At 40.8% G+C, this 20051-nt stretch overlaps 1 protein-coding gene across 6 annotated transcripts in view; it reads left to right on the forward strand.

Moving 5' to 3' along the window:
- Positions 1-20051, forward strand: part of Mical (Molecule interacting with CasL) — a 59708-nt gene that overhangs the window by 11571 nt on the left and 28086 nt on the right. For 3 of the 6 annotated variants that reach the window (XM_022840954.2, XM_022840960.2, XM_022840956.2), the window contains exons 2-6: positions 14563-14914; positions 15541-15678; positions 15845-15937; positions 18695-18865; positions 19272-19808. In XM_022840954.2, the coding sequence (XP_022696689.1) occupies positions 14768-14914; positions 15541-15678; positions 15845-15937; positions 18695-18865; positions 19272-19808 (1086 nt within the window). In that variant the 5' untranslated portion in view covers positions 14563-14767. The other 3 variants (XM_086970212.1, XM_022840957.2, XM_022840958.2) reach the window with 3 other exon arrangements.

Below are 20051 nucleotides of genomic sequence, written 5' to 3' on the forward strand. Positions count from 1 at the left end.
TCCTCGCTACTATTGCTCAACAAGGCCCCTTACTGACGCTATAGTCACCATTTAAATTTTATGTATATACAGTCTATTGAATGCTCTTAGCATCATTCAATGTTACCGGTCAAGTTCGAGTAGACTAGGTAAAACGAGGTCACATGCCTGTATACCCTATTCTTAGATAGCACCTACTAAACGCCGTGTCGTCCGTTTAATCGTTTTCGTTATCGCACCTATCCTGACAACTGATCTCAGGATACGAAGCGACGAACGGGTACCGGCAGAACGGTGAACGCTGGTGCAGTACAAGTGCAGGAAAGCGGCACCAAAATATCGTCGTTAAATACATTTCTGACGAGACCAGGCGTCCGTCAACTTGGCAAAACGGGAACAACGAGCCCAATTGACCCAATTGACTTCGCGCAGTTAATTTGGTTTTATGCCAGGACGCTGAGCATTGTGGACCACCAATGGATGATATGAATAGGCATGACATCAGTTCTTCTTGATTGCAGACCAAGCACTCGATAATCGATTATGTGCACGAACAGAATATGTTGCGAATTCTGCTGGTCAACTCCGCAATTCTGCTGAAATTGCGATGACTGGAAACTATACCACGATATAGTACAGAATTGCGACGTAATTTTTTGATCTACATCGCTGGCAGTGACGATGCTTGTAGTTTAGCTAGGAAGACTCCATTTAGTGGCTCGATCAACGGAATAATGTTAAATATTCGGGTATGCTGGTAATCTCCTTGACATAATGGTAGTCGCTTAAAGAAGAATATAGCTTTGAATTTTAGTGAGCTCCTCGTTGACAAAAGTATGGTTCTAAGTTCAGAGCTCATGTGGGTCTAACGCTTCGACGATGGGCATTGATTGGTGAGAAAAAAAGAGGTGTATATATACATATCTATCTACGTGGAATAGCTAGCTTAACGAAATCGGATCTCGTTGCGATGTCAATGGTTGGTCCCGTAATATTGACTGCAATATAGTCGAAATTTATTTTCATTGAGGATACCTCTATGCTATAGGTGAATGATCATGATATAACATACATTGAAAAGTACAAGGTAAATAAATAATAAGTGAAACATATAGATAATAAATGTAACAGTTTAATGTGGCACACATTTTCTTGTACTTTAAATCTGTTGTTGCAGTACTAGACACGATATCATTTATGGGAACCACTTGTCAAAGCACTTTCGATTGTATTTTAGTTCAACTTGCTTTTGTCTTCCTCATTTATTTCTCAGTTCGTATCGTCCGCTTGTTGCCATCAGGATAACGGTCACTAATTTGGCCTTTGGAGACAAAAAGAGGTAAAAGGCAACTACAGACTAAGTGTTGCTGATTACTTCAGGATCCGATGAGAAAGGGAAAAACAAATTTAATATGAATAAAACGATCAGTCGCTATCCTGTGTGTTTACACTGGCATAGGGCGTTTGTGGAAAACCCCCTTATACAACGTATTAACTATGAGGCTCTAAAGTTACTTGTTTATTATAATTAAATGGTCATTCAAAATTAATTTCTCGCCTGACAGGACGATGTACCTATGTGATACGAAACCCGTTTAAGGGTCACCAGTGATCCACATCTTAAATCATTTACATGGTAAAAACGACCCCACAAACTTTTTATTTGCCTTAGAAATAAATACAATTTGAAGGTAAAGACAGCGACAAACGCAAGCATATAGGCGACGGTGCCGCTATCGTGGGCACAATCTCGACCCGTTATCTGCCGACTCCGCTATCTGGTCCAAAATACGTTTTGTCACAACAGCAAGTGCCACATACGTTGTCTAGTGCTCCTCGACAAAGCTGAAGCATTTCAAACGAGTCCCACGACAGCTTGCCAGCAATAACATGAGAAGTGAAATTTTTCATCGAATCGCTGCGACGACATACCGGCTAATCTGCTGGGGGCACTTTTTCTTGCGTCGCACCCAGCGCTACGCTGCTTACTTGTAATCCTCTCGACTCCTTCCCAAAACCCACCCTCCTCAAAACCTTCCAAGCGTCCGCATGGAGTTGAGAGTGCCCTGCAGACTATGCCGAGGGTTGACACGCACATTGGGACCAACCAGTTTTTCCATAGCCATTTGCACCCTTCTGTACCAGTCCCTTCTTACCGCTAGACCGTCAGAGAATCATTGACCCGTGGATTTGACTGATCCTGGATTTCAAGGCGTTTGCGACAACGTCGTTTTTATTGTATTACTTCACATAATCATATCATATATATCACATACATACAAAAACATTGATTTCTAAATAGGCGCGTCGTCTCACGCGACAAAACGTCTGTTTCGGCCACTGCTAGCAGCAGGACATAGGACTAACCGCACACTTTAAGTACGATAACAGCTTGATTGTTGCTTGCATAGATCCAAATTCGGAAAAGACCTGTCGCAACTCATAACGAAAGGATAGTATAACTTGAGAACCGTCCCACGGTTTTGTCTTATAGCGATAAACATCCCATGTACCTGCCCCGTTTAACTCTCGCCATCGTTAGTACACCATCATCAGCTGTGCTATTAATGCTGCTGTTGTTTATGGCGATCAAAATAAAAATGAATATCAACAAAAGCAGTTGACAGACAAAGTGATGTTTTATGCAGATATTATTTAAAGGGCTTCCTTCGTATTTTAGCGTGTATCCGAACGCTAATTCATTGTAAGATGCCCACCAAACAGTAACCAAATAATAAACGCACTGAAGTGTCGCGATCACAGAGCAACTATTATTATCGTAGTTATCTCTGTGCATGTACAAATGAGTAAATATATAAATATCATACGCGGATCGTTACATTTGTAACCATTAGAATTCAAGTCTGAACGTGGTCATGCCAAGTTAACATGCCTCGCTGTAGAAGTGGATAGGAATCGACGTAGAGGTGACAAAAGTAATAACAAAAGCAAAGCCATTCGTTTTCACATGTCTAATAAAAATCATTAAAGTTATACAAAACGTTTGTTTTATATATATATAGGTGAACAATTTTAGTCACGTGTGCTCTTTTAAATCCATATGTGTGTTTTTCTTATTGGTTTTCTGTTTTGCTTTATTTAGTCAGCGAAATATGAATTACTCGGCTACTACTTCTATTGATATTGACTCTAGAAAGTGTAATGACGCTACAGTTAGTTGTGTAGGCCAGAATGAAATAATTGCCGACTTGACTGGCTGGCCAATTTGTTGCTGTAATGATAACAACGATGATTGAATAAGTGCTAGCAACGGATGGTCTGTCTTACGATATATGTGGCATCAGACGCCGTTTACATCATCTGTGCATTTTAAAAAGAAAATATTAAAGAGTTCAACTACATACAGTTCGACGATACCCGCTACCGAAAACAGTATGGCGCTACTAAGGGAGTGCGGAACCCAATGAAAACGAATTTTGATTCCAGGGGTCGCTGAATCACCATTGGGTCGTTTGTACACGATGACGAGCTGGTTTAGATACTGCCAATACCACCAATATAATGGCTTAGCGTAGTACCTAATTAAAAAAAAGAAAAAAAAAATGAAAAGAATAAATTATATGCGAATCTATTTCTTGTTTTGTTAGTATTGTTCGCCCTGGCTCGCCATTGGTAGTACTAACATCGACACTTCCGCTTGCGAACATTTAGGCTGCACCAACACCGATAGTTTGTTTAATATTTTTAAAGTCTTGAAGACTCAGTTTAGACATTGATAAACTGTGCAATAGCCGCAACAACCACAACAACAATAGAAATGAAAGCTACATAAATAGCGAAAACATTTGCGACAAATGCGGACCATCAATTGAAGGTCGTCTTAGCCGTCAAATGGTCTACGGCAGAGTGCCCTATATATTTACACCTCATTGCGTCCAATAAATATAGACATAAATGCAGAGATCATTGAGAAGTGCATTCAAATATCCTCAAAACGAATATTTTCAAGAATAAATTTCCAGGGGCCGAAAGTGGTGCTGATGACGGTGGGTTATCTGTCGACCGATGAAAAGAACAATTGTTGAAAGTCAGTATTGACCTTTACTTCTGTTTTTGTGGCGTCATCATTATCGCATTTCTTTTGACGAGACGCAAGGGCAAGATGAATTATTAAATTAGTTATGCAATTTAATCAGGTTTGAAAAGAGAAAGTGCACGGGAAACTGATAGCGCAGGATAACTGTGTCCGACCGGAGTGCATCTTTTGAGCGGAAAGGCTTATTCTTATCTGCGACATGTTGCATCTATATAATTGTTTAGCGGTGCTAACAACTCAAATTGTACGTTTATTGAAAAAATGACGTAGCATGCAAGTATACTGAATACATTGCGAATTCGGACGAACCAATTTTTCGCTAGATAGCAGCCTGCACTAAAAAAAACATTTACAGTTTACGTCCATGCGACACACAGCATATATGTTTATCCGGGATAGAGCGATTCAGGCGATTACTGGCGGCAAAATTCGTTTATTAAAACAATTTTTCTGGCTGACTCATCTAGGTGCATCGCTGACTGGCTCTTTATTAAACATCGGTTAGTCATTTGTCTGTTGAAGATATCTAGAACTGTAGATTTGTTTATCATCATCTACGAGTGAACAGAGGAGGACAAAAAGGTAAATTCTCTCAGCCATGTAACGGTCTCTTCCACCCTTTAGTGCCAGGTCGGCGTGTAACGAAAAAGAAGGGACATAAGTGGGCGAAGAGCGTTGCTGTTTTCATATTATCATTAAAAGTGTACTTGCTGTACGTCTATGTATCAGGCTATCTTTATTTCATGTTTGATGCGTTGAAAAATGGCGCTCGTTTAACACAATCGATTTGCTCTAGTTGGCAACCATTAACTGATACCGAGAGTAAGAACATATAAGCTCGATCAGGCCAGGGATCAATCACTGTCTATTCTTGTCAAACTTGTCATATCTCAGATGAAATGGTTGGAAAGCTGACCGTTATTGGATTATATTACGCTGGCGTTAGTTAACTGTATTGGCAGGTTGAACGATGTTAAGTTTTGAGGCTTGAAGCTGCTTTACGAGCTCCGACGTAGAATGTGTACAGTTACAATCTCACAATTATGTAGGAGCGTAATAAAATAAATACGAGATAAATGTGATTGAATAAACAAACAATTAAGCAATGGTAATTATAATTGGTAGGATCACTAATATGCATACGAACAGAATATCTTACCCAATCAAACACATGTGCTCTAACTGGCGAATTTAATAGCGACCTTTTCTCGCACTAGCGAACTTTTGAGAACAACTCTGAAATTCTATAATTGTTCGATGAAATATTCTGATATGTAACAATCATAGATTGAGGTGTTAGTAGATTTGTAAAGCTCTCAACGTCTTGTTTTATTAACGCTGATAATATAATACTGTTACAATGGGCTGTTATTCCTGTGATCGGTTCTGGCGTAGTCGACGTAGTCGATTATACGACACAATAATGGTAACACAGGCCGCGCTGGTCGCCGAGCCGTTGTAGGAGGCGCAGTTCATCGAGGCGACTGGAAAAAATGTGTATCCTCAACTGAACGCTTAAAAAAAAATCAACGAAATATCTACTACAGCAGGTAAAGAGCAAATCGACATTGACAGTTTACACAAGGCGTTCTATGGTCCCTTGCCCAGGTTGCCTAACCAGAGGTAAAGGATGTTTTTGAGCGCTGCCAGTTTTTGAGACCTACAAGGGAGGGGCAATAGTTTTACTAAATAGCTTAACAATATTATGTTCTTGGCAAGTGGCAGCCTTCACTACATGCCTGCACATAGAAGTGGTTAGTTTCACTACTCCGGATTAGTGAGTCTGCTCGCCCCCCTGTGAAGATAGGAAGTCTACAATATGGAGCTGTTATTTATCTGAAGTGAGTAAATTTGCAAAATCAGATGAATGAAATTTTAGCCACATATTAATTAATTACAATTGTTTGGCTACTGTATCTAGCTCATAATTACCTTTTGGTATTCAATAAATACATAAATAGTGGAGCCTAGGGTTTCAGCTTCGTAATGAGAGGGTGGGGATGTTGGACTTACCAATAATGATTAATTAAAGAAGATACCATTAAGGGTCCACAACTGCTACATTTTTTTAAGCAACGAACAGTTAGTAGTTGTGAGAATATGAATAACTTCCGTCGACAATTTAAATCAATTAGACAGCACTGGCCGCATTGTCAAGAAACGCTATTTAAGTTCAAAGAAAAAACAATATTTTTAGCAAGAAATAAGCGACGCTTTGTTCGACTATAGGCAAAGCCGCAGATACAACGATCGATTTAGTTTAATGTCGCAAAAATTCAACGGTACCAGCCCAATGTTGTGTACGGTATCGCTGTTGTATCCATTTTGTACTTGGAATCTGTGGTGTTAGTTTTGCGTTTATGAAGGATAACCTCTAAAAAGACGTTGTGATTCCCGAAAGTAATTAACTATGCATTTTTCTTGCAAAACGACTGAAATGGTTAGACGTAATTTAACTTAAACACTCTCCAGTTTTTCTAAATAGAGCTCATATCATTTCGCCATTTTTTATAAATTGACCGAAAACTAATATCATGCCATTGACACATAGAAGCCTTGTCGGTTTCTAGTTAATCTTTAGACACTCGTTAGCCTTATTGCACCTTCTTTATGCTTGATCTATATAAGACCTTTGCCTGTGCTCCTATTCATTGCCCACAAACCATACCAGTTTTTCGCAGCTGCTGTAAATGCTAATACTAACATCGACACACTCGAAACTGCAGTGATCTTGCTACTCTATGGTGCAGTTAATGACGACTGTATTCTGCGTACGGCCGCCGTCTATGCAAAACAGTAGCAAAACCAAATTTCGAAAACGAAACCAACGTAGTAGTTGGCAAAGATCATCGCCGTGAGAGAAGCGGGCCGATGTTTACGTTCCCTACCGCGTTCAGTAACCGCATAGTTAACTCGTTTATAGCAGCAATAGCTGTTTCGTTGGTTAAACAATAAGCGGACCGTTGAGCGCAATTGTCATAAATGGTCGTTACTGTATGACTCATTCGGTGTCAATATTATCTAGGTGCCCAGCGACCATGCTGCATTGAGTCATGTTGCGTGTAATGGACAGCTCGAACGTATCTTTACCAATGCTATTTCGTAAGGATATAACAACGTTGCGGGAAAAGTACCTCGATATTTTTTTTCTATGATTTATACATATGACGCTAATTCTTATTCGGTCTGATTTTATTATATTTACTATTAGCAATATCTGTACGATGACGGACACAAATGTTTGTTTCGTGCCAGAAAAAGAACGTCTTACGTGACAAAAACAAAATACACGTTAATACCAAGTAACGGAAGTTGGCGATATTGGTTACACCATTGAAAACTGGAAAACAAGATATGTTTTAAAACCAATTGAGATAACCGGCGAGTTCATTCTAAAATTAGACCTTCCCTAACAATAAGTAGGTTTCAAAAGGAATAGAACCGATAAATATGAGAGAGTTATATGGAATGTCTAACATTTTGCGCTGGCGCTAGTAATTCACCGTCAGGATATCTACCGAGACAGATGATGTCTTACGATTTAGAAGGTTTTCGGTCCGTTGAAAACGATATGTCGTGAAAAACTTTTACTGATTAAGAAAAGGATCCGATTTACTCCATCTTAACCTAATCGAGAGGGCGGCATGATATAGCCAATCTTACGATTTCCGCGCGATTCTTATAGCTATACACATATTCATCTGACAGTCTTTTCTTTCTTATGGGGCATTGCGAATCTATCAATTATTGAGAGCGCATGCGAATTGTTTGCCATTACGCCTATTGAAATGTACTTCCAATAGATTAAGCAATGTGGTGCAGATTTATTTGAGTGTTTACCTTAGTCAATTGGTGAGCAGCTGGATTTAAGCATTTTGAAACGATCTTAATATAATCCTTGTAAACTAGAAATGTGCATAAAAGATTTACTGCTATGTCGGTTCTCCACTGTAAAGTTTTTCAGACAGGAAGGTTCCGCTCAATATAGACAATAAAAATACGTAGACAAAAGCGTTACCACCTGCTGACTGGCAATTCACTGAAGTTTATATAGGAACAAAACATCTATATCATATAATAATCACTGTTACGTCATAACATATTCCACTAAATCTAAAAAATTATATTTCGCAATATATTCCCTGTTGTCTTCTTGTTTATTCATATGTTTGGCCGGTTCGGTCGCGGCGAAGAATCGCTTTGTTTCCAAAAAATTGTTGATACTACTTATTACTATTTATTTTTTTTTTTACAAGAACACGCACAGACTTATGCTTGTCTACTTTTCCTGCAACAGTTCAATATCGCATCACAACCCATCGTCATCATATACAGAAGTGCTCTCCGCTCACTAAACGATTGCTACCGTCACTTCCAGCTGTGCCGATTTCCTTTCGTGGTTAGTCGCCCGCCGTTCCTTGTCTTTGGATTATTAGGGAAGATTATCTTATCGGCTTGCTACTGCTTGATATTGTAACAATTCTACAAAGAGTAAAATGGATCGATGAGCTGCGACCAACTGCGTCCTCCTTTTAACTATTTGCCTACCCTTCCTCAATTTGCCCTTAGTTACTCTTTATCGATTCTCACACTTCCTTTTTACCTCTCCGATTGTCTCCAGCTCTGTGTTATCCTCTGGTAAGCATAATTTTCTGTGCCTGATCACACTTTACCAGCTCAACATTGCCATGACGAGCTGCATTCTGTTTTCGTGCCGCCTCGCTGCATTGTCAAAACTACTCACTTCCTGCACTCCCCTCTGTTCTAGCTGCTTCAGTTTGGGGTCCACTTCAACAGTATTTTACGCCTAATTGTGCTGCTTGCGTATGAACCGATAAATCAAGCAGACCTAAGTAACGAAAAAAACTACTCAGGACAGTTGTGCTCCGCTGTCTAGCTCGCTTTTCCTGAGTGGCGATCAACCCTTTCTTTGCCCCTTTTGCATGAGTGACGTCGACTGACTAACTAACTGACTAGCTACACCGCGATTCCAGTGTGATTTGTTGCTGTTGGCGATGATGATCGTGGCGGGTCTGGCTCTGTCTAAATGGTACATAGTTCGCTAGCTCGGATAACGGTCGTCGTGCTGTTTTGCGACTTGCCACCCGCAACAACTTATATCGGCTTCATGTTCTTTCTGCTTTGTTTGATACGTCCGCTGTTGAGTCGAAGAAATAACGTGTCAATCCGATAGTCGGTGGGCCGGGTACCTATCGATGTCGTTGACTGTTGAGGGCGACAATAACCATTGCGGCACTAGCACAAGCCAGTGCTAGCGGTAAAGAACCGATGATGCGACACCGCAGATGTTGGCGGTTCCGGTAGTGACCTGCCGCGTTAGTAAGCGCAGCCGCGTTCTGCGTCCGATCGTTTTGCTTTGCGTAACGTTATACCGCGCATGTAGCGTTGCGCTGGCGCCGTTACCGTTGCAGCTGTTCATGTCGCTATCATGTGGCGCTGTGAATGCACTTGCAACGTCTGCTCTTTTGCCGCTGTCGCCGCCGCAGATACCGATGCTGGTGCCGTTGTTACTCTTGTTGTCTGTGTCAAGCCTGAACACTGATTCGAAGCGAATTTCTTCTACGCACTACGGCTGCTACTACCGTTGTCAGCCCCACCAGCAGCGGCAAAACGAATTAGATGAAGCGGTACTGCTAGCTGTGGCAGGTGCTGCTATTATTATCACTGCAGCTAACATATTGTTATAGGACCGAACGGCGTAAACGTTCTGGCTTACCTGTTCTAGCTTTCTGCTCCTACAACAGTTTGTTGTTGTAACGGACCAAAATGGACTTTTTTTTTTTTACTTATGCTTCATTCCCGTTTCCAGTCTCATATCCCCTCGCTCCTGTTCTTCGCCATCATCGACTCTTTGCGTTGCATTGACTGCACGTTTTAGTTCTTGCTTTTGCTTTCCGTCGTTGTGCGTCGCGTTTTCCTGATTTACGTGCAGCTGTTGCCGACGCCGCGTTTGCCAGTTTGGTTTTGATCGTTTACATCAACAGCACTAACGTCATCTTCATCAACTACGTTGCGTCAGTGCTGCTTAAGTGTACCACTAACAATAACAGAAGTGCTTGTAGCATTAAATCAACTACACTGACTGCACTGTAGTTGGTTTAATAGTAAACGTTATGGTAGTTATTGTAACTATCATCAGCTATACGTATCATCAGCTACAACTGCTATCTAATTTGCTTCGATGTGGCACTTTTGAGACATCATCTCGTGCCGAATATACTTGGACCAATTTGGAGCGTCTGCCTGCAGACGATAGTTTGCACCTGGGCATTTGGCGGCCGAGATGATGTTTGCCCGCACGACAAAGATTTCTTCCCCTGTATTATTATTTCTCTCTCTTTGTCATCCATTTATCTTTAGTTTGCGACTTTTCACGTGTCTCTTCCCCTTCCACCGCTGCATGGTTGTGGATGCTTTCGTCCCATATTGGAGAAATGGTAGAAATGACGCAGAGGTTTGTTCTATTGAGCAGCAATTTTTTTCGCATTGGACTGTTCAGCTACCGCCGAAGCGAATCATCGAACAACTCAGATAATAGCATAATAAGCAATATAAGTCGTCATTGTAGTACCAAAAAGGCTCTCAAAAGACCAAATGGACAACATCTTTTACTGGACTTCTTCACACTTGATCCATGTAAAGCACCTTATTCTAATATTACGTGCATCCATGATAGAAAATTATTATAACACCATGGAACGATATGTATTCACTTTTGTAGAAATACAGTAGTTCATTATTGCGTTTCATGTTTCACGTAGAGCACGTACAAACATCTTTTAGAAAGCAGCATGGCCGTAGGATACCTTACGTTTACCTACCTATTCTCAAGTCAACGAGCGGGAACAACTACGAAGTAATTCGCTTGAACACATTTTCAGATGCCATGCTGCCTAAAGCATTTCATTCTAGATTGATCGAGTCTCAAATTTAGTCCACTCAGCTTCCTGTTAAATTTCTGTATTTCTTTGCAGTCAATAAGCCGTAGTTCCCGGCAGTTTGCATTTTGCGCACGAGTTGTTTCGTAACAATACTCCTTATTATGTTGTTGTCAGCCAAGCCAAGTTCAGCTGTGCAGGCAACAGCCACCGACATCCCTATACTTCGCAGAGTTCGCAAATGGTCCGACGAGACTTCTAATGTGTCTTATCAGTGAAAAAAGAAAAAAAATAAAAACAAACAGTAGCAGTAATAAGACGAGCAACAAAACCGCTGTTTTAGCGGAATGTGCTGCTGCCGCCATTCGAAAGTTCATTGTTCACGTTGTTATTCAGGTAATCAGCGGCGTTAATGACTCGCCACCGTGACGCATGCCCCTGTATCTATAATACGAACTATTGTCAGCAAGGCAAGGGCTCAACCAGTTGAGGGACGACGCCCAGACACAAAATTCGATGTAAGCATCGCTGGTTTGAATCCGCCAACGTGCATTGCTGCTTAATACGAATGTTCATCATTTAAGCAAATAAGAAGACTAGCCATTCTAGTAACATGTGGGTGTGGCGCAAGCAATTGCCGTAGGCTGTAGTCGCGTTTTTCTATTTTCTAATTTCAACATATAACTGTAGCTGAGAACAGAACGTCATATTTATTCTAATCGGAAAACGAACAGTATTATTATATGAGTACGTTATGATGCCAAGCATTACCAGCAGTCATATCGTAAGTGCTGGTTCGGGAAGTTGCAGTAGAAGTTGACATTAATCATCTAACGTGTACAGTAGCACCATTTTACGATACAGGAAGGACAGATTCACCATAACACAACCAATCGCGCTATTGCTAGTCAAAGAACATCAGTGCTGCACTTCGAAAAGCGGACAACTGCGAGTCTCTTTGGAGCCCGTTACCACAATGATATGCTGCTGTGCTGTTCCATCGCGTCGTAGTGCGAGCTGTCACAACAGAAGCAGATGCTGAACTATGTACGACGATCAATTATATCGCGCTTTGCGTAACTCTGCGGCCAGTGAGTATTAGCGCCGTGAGACACCTGAACTCGCTATCAAATGTGTCTGGGTTTTGAACATCGGGTAAAACCGCACGAAGCGCAACTCAGCGTGTTTTTTGTTCCTGTCGACACCCCTGAAGTAAACAATGCACATGGCGCGCAGGTCGACTCTTTAATTGTTGCGCTGAACTTCTTGAAGCAACAGTAATAACCGCCAGTCTGCGGGGCTAGTATTAACAGGAGAATTCTTCGGATACAATGGTAATATCACTCGATACGGCCGTGGGCGCCACAGTCATAACAGTAGTCGTATAGCTGCCGTCATATCGTAGTAACAGTGGAAACGACTCCGACAGCAAGAATAGTGTAATGAGACAATTCGCGCGTGCGCACTAACCATCGTACACAAATATACAGATATTCAAGTAGAAAAACCCACAAAAAAAAAGCTCTGTCTTCTGTTTTAAATGATCTTCCCTCCTCCTCCAAACGCATTTTTATTGAGCGGATACTGAACGGTAGAAGTTTTCCTCGAAACGATATGACACCAAGAATAACTTAAGTGGTGATGAAGTTGTTGCTACGAACGAGATGTGGGTGTTGATAGATACCGTAAATTATTTTTAAATTGCTTATGGAGGCAAACGTAAACGAGGATTAGTTGTTGAACATAGTTCATAGTGTGAAGAAATAGTAGTTCTATATTAAGTGAATGAATGTACCTACAATGATATGCCTGTTATTATTTGAATTCTGTATTTATGTGACACGAAGAGAATGACACTCTTTCGATAATTGAATGTTTTAGGGAAATCGATGCCTTTAGAGACTGGTACCCTCACATCTATTGTGCTTATTACAGGCGGAAGGTAAAATTAAAAACCTAATTTTTATATTGTCAGTATGTTCACCATGGCAGAAACTCGCGCGAATCTTTTGAATCCGATTCGCGCATTTGCCATACGCCGTTATGCAAATTAAATATGGCGGGCATCTTAACCAGCTATAGGTTAACGTGAGGTAATTGCGAGTGGCATATGTTTTCTGTCCCTGTGATTTTGCAACGTTTCAAGGTGGAAGCTTAGCTTCTTTTTCGCATACGCTTATGTGATTCGCTTGAAATGCTAATTTTCAAGAAATCATCTGTTTTTAGAGCCATCACTAGAATCTCGTTATCATCTACATTGATGCGGTTGTGTCCCAAAACTAAAGGAAGCCTGCAGTCATGTGATTGACTTTTCTACACAGCCCATCCAGCCTGAAAAGTACTCAGTATTGCGGAGTTACATTTGCGCGACAATAAATGCATTGAATAGGGACACATCGAAGGCAATGGCCCGTCTTCAATGGTCACACGCGGCTTAACCGCCCTCTAGAAGATTTGAAACGAACTAGGGTCAAAAAGGGACAACTGTTAAGCAGACAAATGTCACAAGCGATAATGCAAATAGTAGATAATAATGCTACACTAGGATGCGTCACTGACCGAGTAATTGCCATTGTGGTCGACGGTTTTTCTCAGTATGCTAGTGTGTCTGTATCTGCATATTTCGAACTGCTTGTGGTGATAGAACGAACTATTTGTCAACGTCAATGAAGACTATGTCAGCAAGGGATTTTATTATCACTATTATTGTATATTTCATTCGTTTAAAATGATGTCGTCACTAAACAGTTTAAAAATAAGTAGACGGCAAAAAACTAAGCGGATAGTTTTTTTTTCGCGCGCATTACTTTTTTGGTACTTGTGTATTTGTTTGTTTATCGGCAGCACAACACACTAGGCACACATAATAATAATAGTAATGGCTATGGTTCGACCCTGCAGGGTTTTTGCGGATAGTAATCTAAAAAGACCCTTGAGGTAATCGTCTCTTGCGAATGACGTCACCTTGATATCATCATATGATTACCCTAACATGAGATGTAAAAAAAATAAATCAACCAAATAGCAGGCCAATTCTGAAATTGATCAGTTAACTTTATTATGACAACACCGGCAAAAACGGGTGTCCACAAACCATCAGAGATGGGTGTTCTGGTCTTAGAACACCTCAGTCTGAGATTTCTGAGTAGGTGTAGTGATCAGTGCGAAACACTGTGCTGCGATTCCAAAAAAGTCTAGAAAAGGTCTACGTTGAAGTCTATCTTTCAGACGTCAGTGTTTACGGTGCCTACCTATTAAAAGTACTCGAAGCAACAAACAAAAAGACAGACAGACATGAATTTGCCCGATTTAGCTTAATAACTACACCTGATGGAGCTTACACTGAAAGAAAAAGTCGTTTGGCGTTTCACAGAGAGTAAACAATTGAATGAAGATGAGTTTGTATTCCAGAGTTCAATAGAAACGTACGTAAACGGCGATATATCTTTGTAATCGTCAAATCGGTACAGAAATTACTTTGATCCAGCAGCGGCCTCACTAACTTCGATGACAAGGAATCGCCCTTTTTATTCGGATTCTACTCCACTCCGTGCATAACTGGAATGCTTTATATGCTAATCAATTATCATTACTAAAAATATTTTCTATGTTTAACAATGCTTTCAGGTGTAACGAAATCACTGAAGTCTGTCGGTGATCTCCATTCAACTTAGAGCGTTAAGTATCCTGGACTTACTGTGCGCTGACACCAGTAGCTCATTTAACCTGCTAGGAGCCGTTCAGGCGTTAGGGATGCGTCTAACAACGCGTTGATTTGGGCGCCATCAGGGCGCCGGGCGTATTGCGCCCACAGGTGCCGTGATATTACATTATGTCAGTGGGTCAAAGACAGACGAGTCCTGTGGGGGGCCCTGGGCCTCGCGGGCTCGCGTCGCCTGAAAGTGCCTTAGCTGCCGACCGGTTCGAGGCGTTCACCTCAGCTGGCACCTTCAAGCAGGTGTTGACCTGTTATCGTCAGGTGAGACGGCATTCACAGGATTAGATATAGCTAGGCAAAATAGTTTTTAGCCTAATGTTAGCACCGTACGTAAAACAAGTCGGCGCCTTTAGGGCGTATAACATAGATTGACCCGATGATTTTAGCGGGTTTGAGCTGCATGCGCTAATATCGTTGTCTAAAGTGGCGAATAAAGTCACCGCAACAATTCTCTATGTCCTGACGCCCTGATGATAACCTTTCAAGGTCGCCCATTTTAGTATTAATGACGAATAAGTAATTGAATGCTATCCATTCATATAGATATAACGTATTCCGTGTGGGAACAGAAACGTACAGGGCGAAATTAAGAAGTGTTTAACCGCCATGAATAAAATCTGCGATTTTGTAAATAAAAATCAAGGAGAGTACTCTGTTATCTGAATTAAAACTCAACTGACTTACTATCCCAAGATACTACAAGCATTTCGTTTATATTTTTTTTTTTTTATTAAACCCATTCAAAGCGAGAAGGCCAAAATCAGTTTATCGAATCATAAAATATAGGCACATACATAGTACTTGCTACAGTACATACAATAGTGCTATATAGAGGGTGAACCGATTCGCGATGAACATCTCTCCTTTTTGCAATTTTTGTATTTCAGATCTGCGACATCCTGCAGCTAACACCAGCCCCATTAAACCAGTTCTATCCAAAGTTGAAGAACAAACTTAGGTCATGGAAAGCCCAGGGACTTTGGAACAAGCTCGATAAAAGGGCGAGCCAAAAGGAATATAGCAAGGTAGAAGAAATTTTTCTTTTGTGCTTCCTGTCGGCAGCAAATGGCAGTTCCAAAGCTATGCCGGAATTTTACACAACGGTCTGAATTTTTTTTACTTAGTTCACCTACTCAGTGCTATCATTTGCTGAAATACAGATTATTAATATTTCTCTCGCTCGACTTTTAGGGGCGAAGCTGCGAAAACACGAGAGTGTTGATCATCGGGGCTGGACCTGTCGGCCTTCGATCGGCCATCGAAGCTCAGTTGCTCGGCGCCAAGGTAACTTTAATCTACGTAACGCTTAAGTACGTTCTTTTCGAAGCAGCAGAGATAGCTTACATAAAATATATACGAACTAATCAACTAACTGCTCGTAACAGTTTCACACCCTCGTCACATATATGTTGATTGAGACTAAATAAAGTGAAGAAAAAAAAAGGAAGAAATAGCTTAGGTCAACAGAAACCAAAAAATTCCAATAAACTCATTAGAAACAAAACCTTCAGAGAAGAGACTTTTTTTTTCACTAATTCACGTCGCTGGTTGCGGCTTATATAATATAATTTTAGATTTACATAGTAATAATAAGCCCCTACCTAAGAGAGCCCCTCTAACAACTGCACCTTATTTTCACTGGTTGAATTTAGTCGATTCAATATCAGCAGTCCTGCACTGCTGTGCAACAGTGGCGTGTCTGGAATCACGACTTTCGTTATGTTATTGTATTTTAATCTATCGGTGTGACCGTTTGAACTGAACACTGCCGTAGTCACCCCAGAATGAAAAGTGCCTGCAATCGTTACCTTTGGCTTTCTAATATTGCTACCGCCGCTAAAACAACAGAAATGGCAGCTGCTGTTATGGCCGTCAGCTGCTGTTATTATGTCAGCGAAATGGTCTGAGTAATAATTGAGTCTATTTAACTGAAACCGATAGGTGCTTTATTTAGTCAGGGTCACTGTTTTTGGTTGCTAGTCAGACTGGATCAAAACGATCGAAATTGGACGAGCCTGGCGTTTAGGCGCTGGATAGTGTTGTTTCGAGATAGCGTCAGCAGCGCGCGCTGGGTGGACGCACACTTTTGCTCTGTTTATTGGCAAATAATGGGAACGGTGTTATAAAATGATTTTCGAGTCGCCACTTGTGAGCACCATAGCGAACGGTTGATGAGCCGATGAAGCCATGAGCGTCCGTGATTTCGACTCAGTAATGATTGGGCAAGTTCACTATTTCTGCATAATATCACAGTGGTCGCCACTGTACTCACCGTCATTTCAGCGAAATTTTCGTTTTGTTTCAAGGTTCGAAGATAATTAACACACTAATTATCCTCGCGGCGACCATAGTGAATTTCCTGGCCAACCGGGAAAGACAGACGGACCGCAGCAGTTATCGCAGCCGGGACACGAAGCGATCGAGCGACAAAAATTTGACTTGTTTCTTTTTATATCGTCTTAACCTTTTATCAAGCGCTGCAGTAACGGGCGACTCGGCATTTACTAGCGCTCCTTGTATAGGTGCAGTTACAATAGTAGCATTTCTAATGGTTTCGCATTATGTAAGCACTGACACAATGGCGAAGATGAATGATTAGAAGATAGACGAGCAAACAGCAACATGAAGTATGATTATTGAAAATGAAATGAGAGTTGAGTTTCGAATCTAGGCAGCAACGATTTAAACATCTGTGTTCCGAATTAGTAGACAACGGTACGAAATAACCCTTCGAATAGCTTTAGCTATGTTGATCTTTCCCAGCTATGATTTACCCAAAAAAAAACTATGCCATCATCGAAATTCTTATTGACGTGACCCTATTAAACAGCTCTCTTGCTAGCTGAAAGATGAAAATTGTTTATTTTCCTTTTGGCTATTCGAGTATTCAAAAAAAGATTTAAGTATGTCAATATTTTCTTACGTCACTATATAAACATCCGCGCTACTGTTTTAGATAGTACAAGTTACACTTGTTAAACAGACGCACTGGCCGCTTTAGTAAGCGATTGAGAAACCGTTGTCAATTGGACAAATAATTACTAACACCTCGTCAGTAGCAGCGTCTATCGACAGATCTGCAGTGCTAGGACAACATAGCAGACCCGACTTAATCAGACCGGATACAGACGGCTTTGTGAGTCGCAATCGGATCATCAAACTCATTGATTATGGTTTCGTTTACATGCGGATCCGCTCCGCGTCTACCCACATGAAGACAAACGATTAAAACATTGATTTTTACGAACTCATGTCTGAAAATAGTGAGTTTAAATATAATTGTTTTCCGTAAATGCTATAGTATTGGACACTTTTCTGCACAGGGGCATCATTAGTATCGTTGATACTGTTTTGACCATTTGTTACTAAGGGTTCTTATTTTATAAAACCGACTATAACTAAAACAATGAGTCCATGTGAATAAGTTAGCCGTTTAACTTGAAAAAAAATCGTTTCGTAAGAAGTTACGTAACTTATCGTCATTTATTTCTAGTTCAAATAGATGAAATCGCTCATAATGAGAATGAACGATTTACCAGTATTTCGTTATAAGAATATAATACGTTGCTTTAATTCGACATTTATCAAAAATAAGCCGCTGAAAGTAATTACTCGTCTTGTTGCCTGTGTATGCGTAACGCCGAAATACTCATATTCATTTGCGTATCGCGAACACTGGCAAAACCAATATAGCTAAAAACATTTGATGCCGTCCAATAGTCCCGCCTTTCATAACGCACTGATTCCTGTTGGTCCGGTCAATTTTTTGGTTGGGGTTGATGGGTCGTGGTGAAGTTACCCATGAAACGGTCATGCGCTCAGAAGACGGATGTCAAAATTCGTATACATGAACAATTACGTGCGAATAGAAGAGGTAATAAACATCTTACCTCTTCTATTCGCACGTAAATGAAGCAAGCGTTGATTTATGACGTTTTCTGAAGTAAAAGAATGAGCCTGTAATCTCTGCCATAAAAAAAAGAACATCATGGTAGCATTAGTGTGACATTTTGCTGTTATCATTGTTTTGCGGTCTCACAGGTTGTGCTGGTCGAAAAACGAGACCGATTCTCCCGTAATAATGTGCTCCACCTGTGGCCATTCGTTATTCAGGACCTTCGTATGCTCGGAGCAAAAAAATTCTTTGGGAAATTTTGTGCAGGCAGTATTGATCACATTTCAATTCGACAGCTCCAGCTTATCCTCCTCAAGGTAAGCACAAGTCTGCAACAAACGCACACCATGTAGCTGTCAAATTTTAGGACAGACCTGAAAAACTCGAAGCGTCTAAATGGCCTTGTAGCTTTGCTATATATACACGGAACCTGTTTCTTATCAAGATCTCAGTTTACTTGGCATTCTAATTTAGTTACTGTGGGTAAGCTTTGCCATTTACATGTGCCTATGTAATTAGCACTTTGCCTGGTATAACCATAGCGGGTGTATATGTTTATCAAAGTGGGCACTCGCCATAGTTCTCATTAATTAGTTATAACGAGAAGTGTAAATGTGCAAGTGTACGGGCGTTGGGCCTCACCTAAACTTTTACTGATCATATTTTTCAAGAGGTTACTGTATAGACAAACGCCTACTTTTTCGTAATATTCTGTTCCTTCAGGTGTGCCTCTTACTAGGTGTGGAAATTCATGAGAGTGTCACATTTGAGGATCTTATTGAGCCGTGCGAGGAGGATGGAGTCAAAACCGGGTGGAGAGCCCGGTTAACGCCTCATGATCATGAAGCATCACACTATGAGTTCGACTTTCTCATTTGCGCCGATGGCAAGCGAAACACGATTAAGGGCTTCGCGCGAAACGAGTTCCGTGGCAAATTGGCCATCGGGATTACGGCAAACTTCATTAATCGGCAAACGCAAGAAGAGAATAAAGTACCGGAAATTAGTGGGGTAACGTTTATCTTCAATCAGAAGTTCTTCCGAGATATGCAAGCGGCTACGGCAATCGACCTTGAGAACATCGTCTATTACAAAGACGACACACACTATTTCGTCATGACCGCGAAAAAGCAATCGCTTATCGAACGCGGAGTGATCCTCACAGATCAAAGTGATGTTGCTAGTCTCCTTCGACCGGACAATGTTAACCGATCAGCATTGCTGGATTATGCCAGTGACGCTGCTCGTTTCGCTACGAAGGTATATACATGTGATAAAAAAAATCAATCTCGAATAATTTTTAATTCACACTAATTAAGTGCGTATCTTGTGTGTCATGGCTGAAAATTTCAACGAGTGATCTCTCATCGGCTTTTTATCCCGAACTTTAGCCGTCCTTTCTTCGTCTAATGAGCTTCAAAAGTTATATAAGGTAAAAACAGTTGTATTAGAAAGAATTTGACCCTTAATTGAAAGAGTATCAGCAAAAAACTAGACATATAT

The sequence above is a fragment of the Varroa jacobsoni genome, unplaced genomic scaffold (assembly GCF_002532875.2).
Source record: "Varroa jacobsoni isolate VJ856 unplaced genomic scaffold, vjacob_1.0 scaffold_899, whole genome shotgun sequence".
Taxonomy (NCBI): domain Eukaryota; kingdom Metazoa; phylum Arthropoda; class Arachnida; order Mesostigmata; family Varroidae; genus Varroa; species Varroa jacobsoni.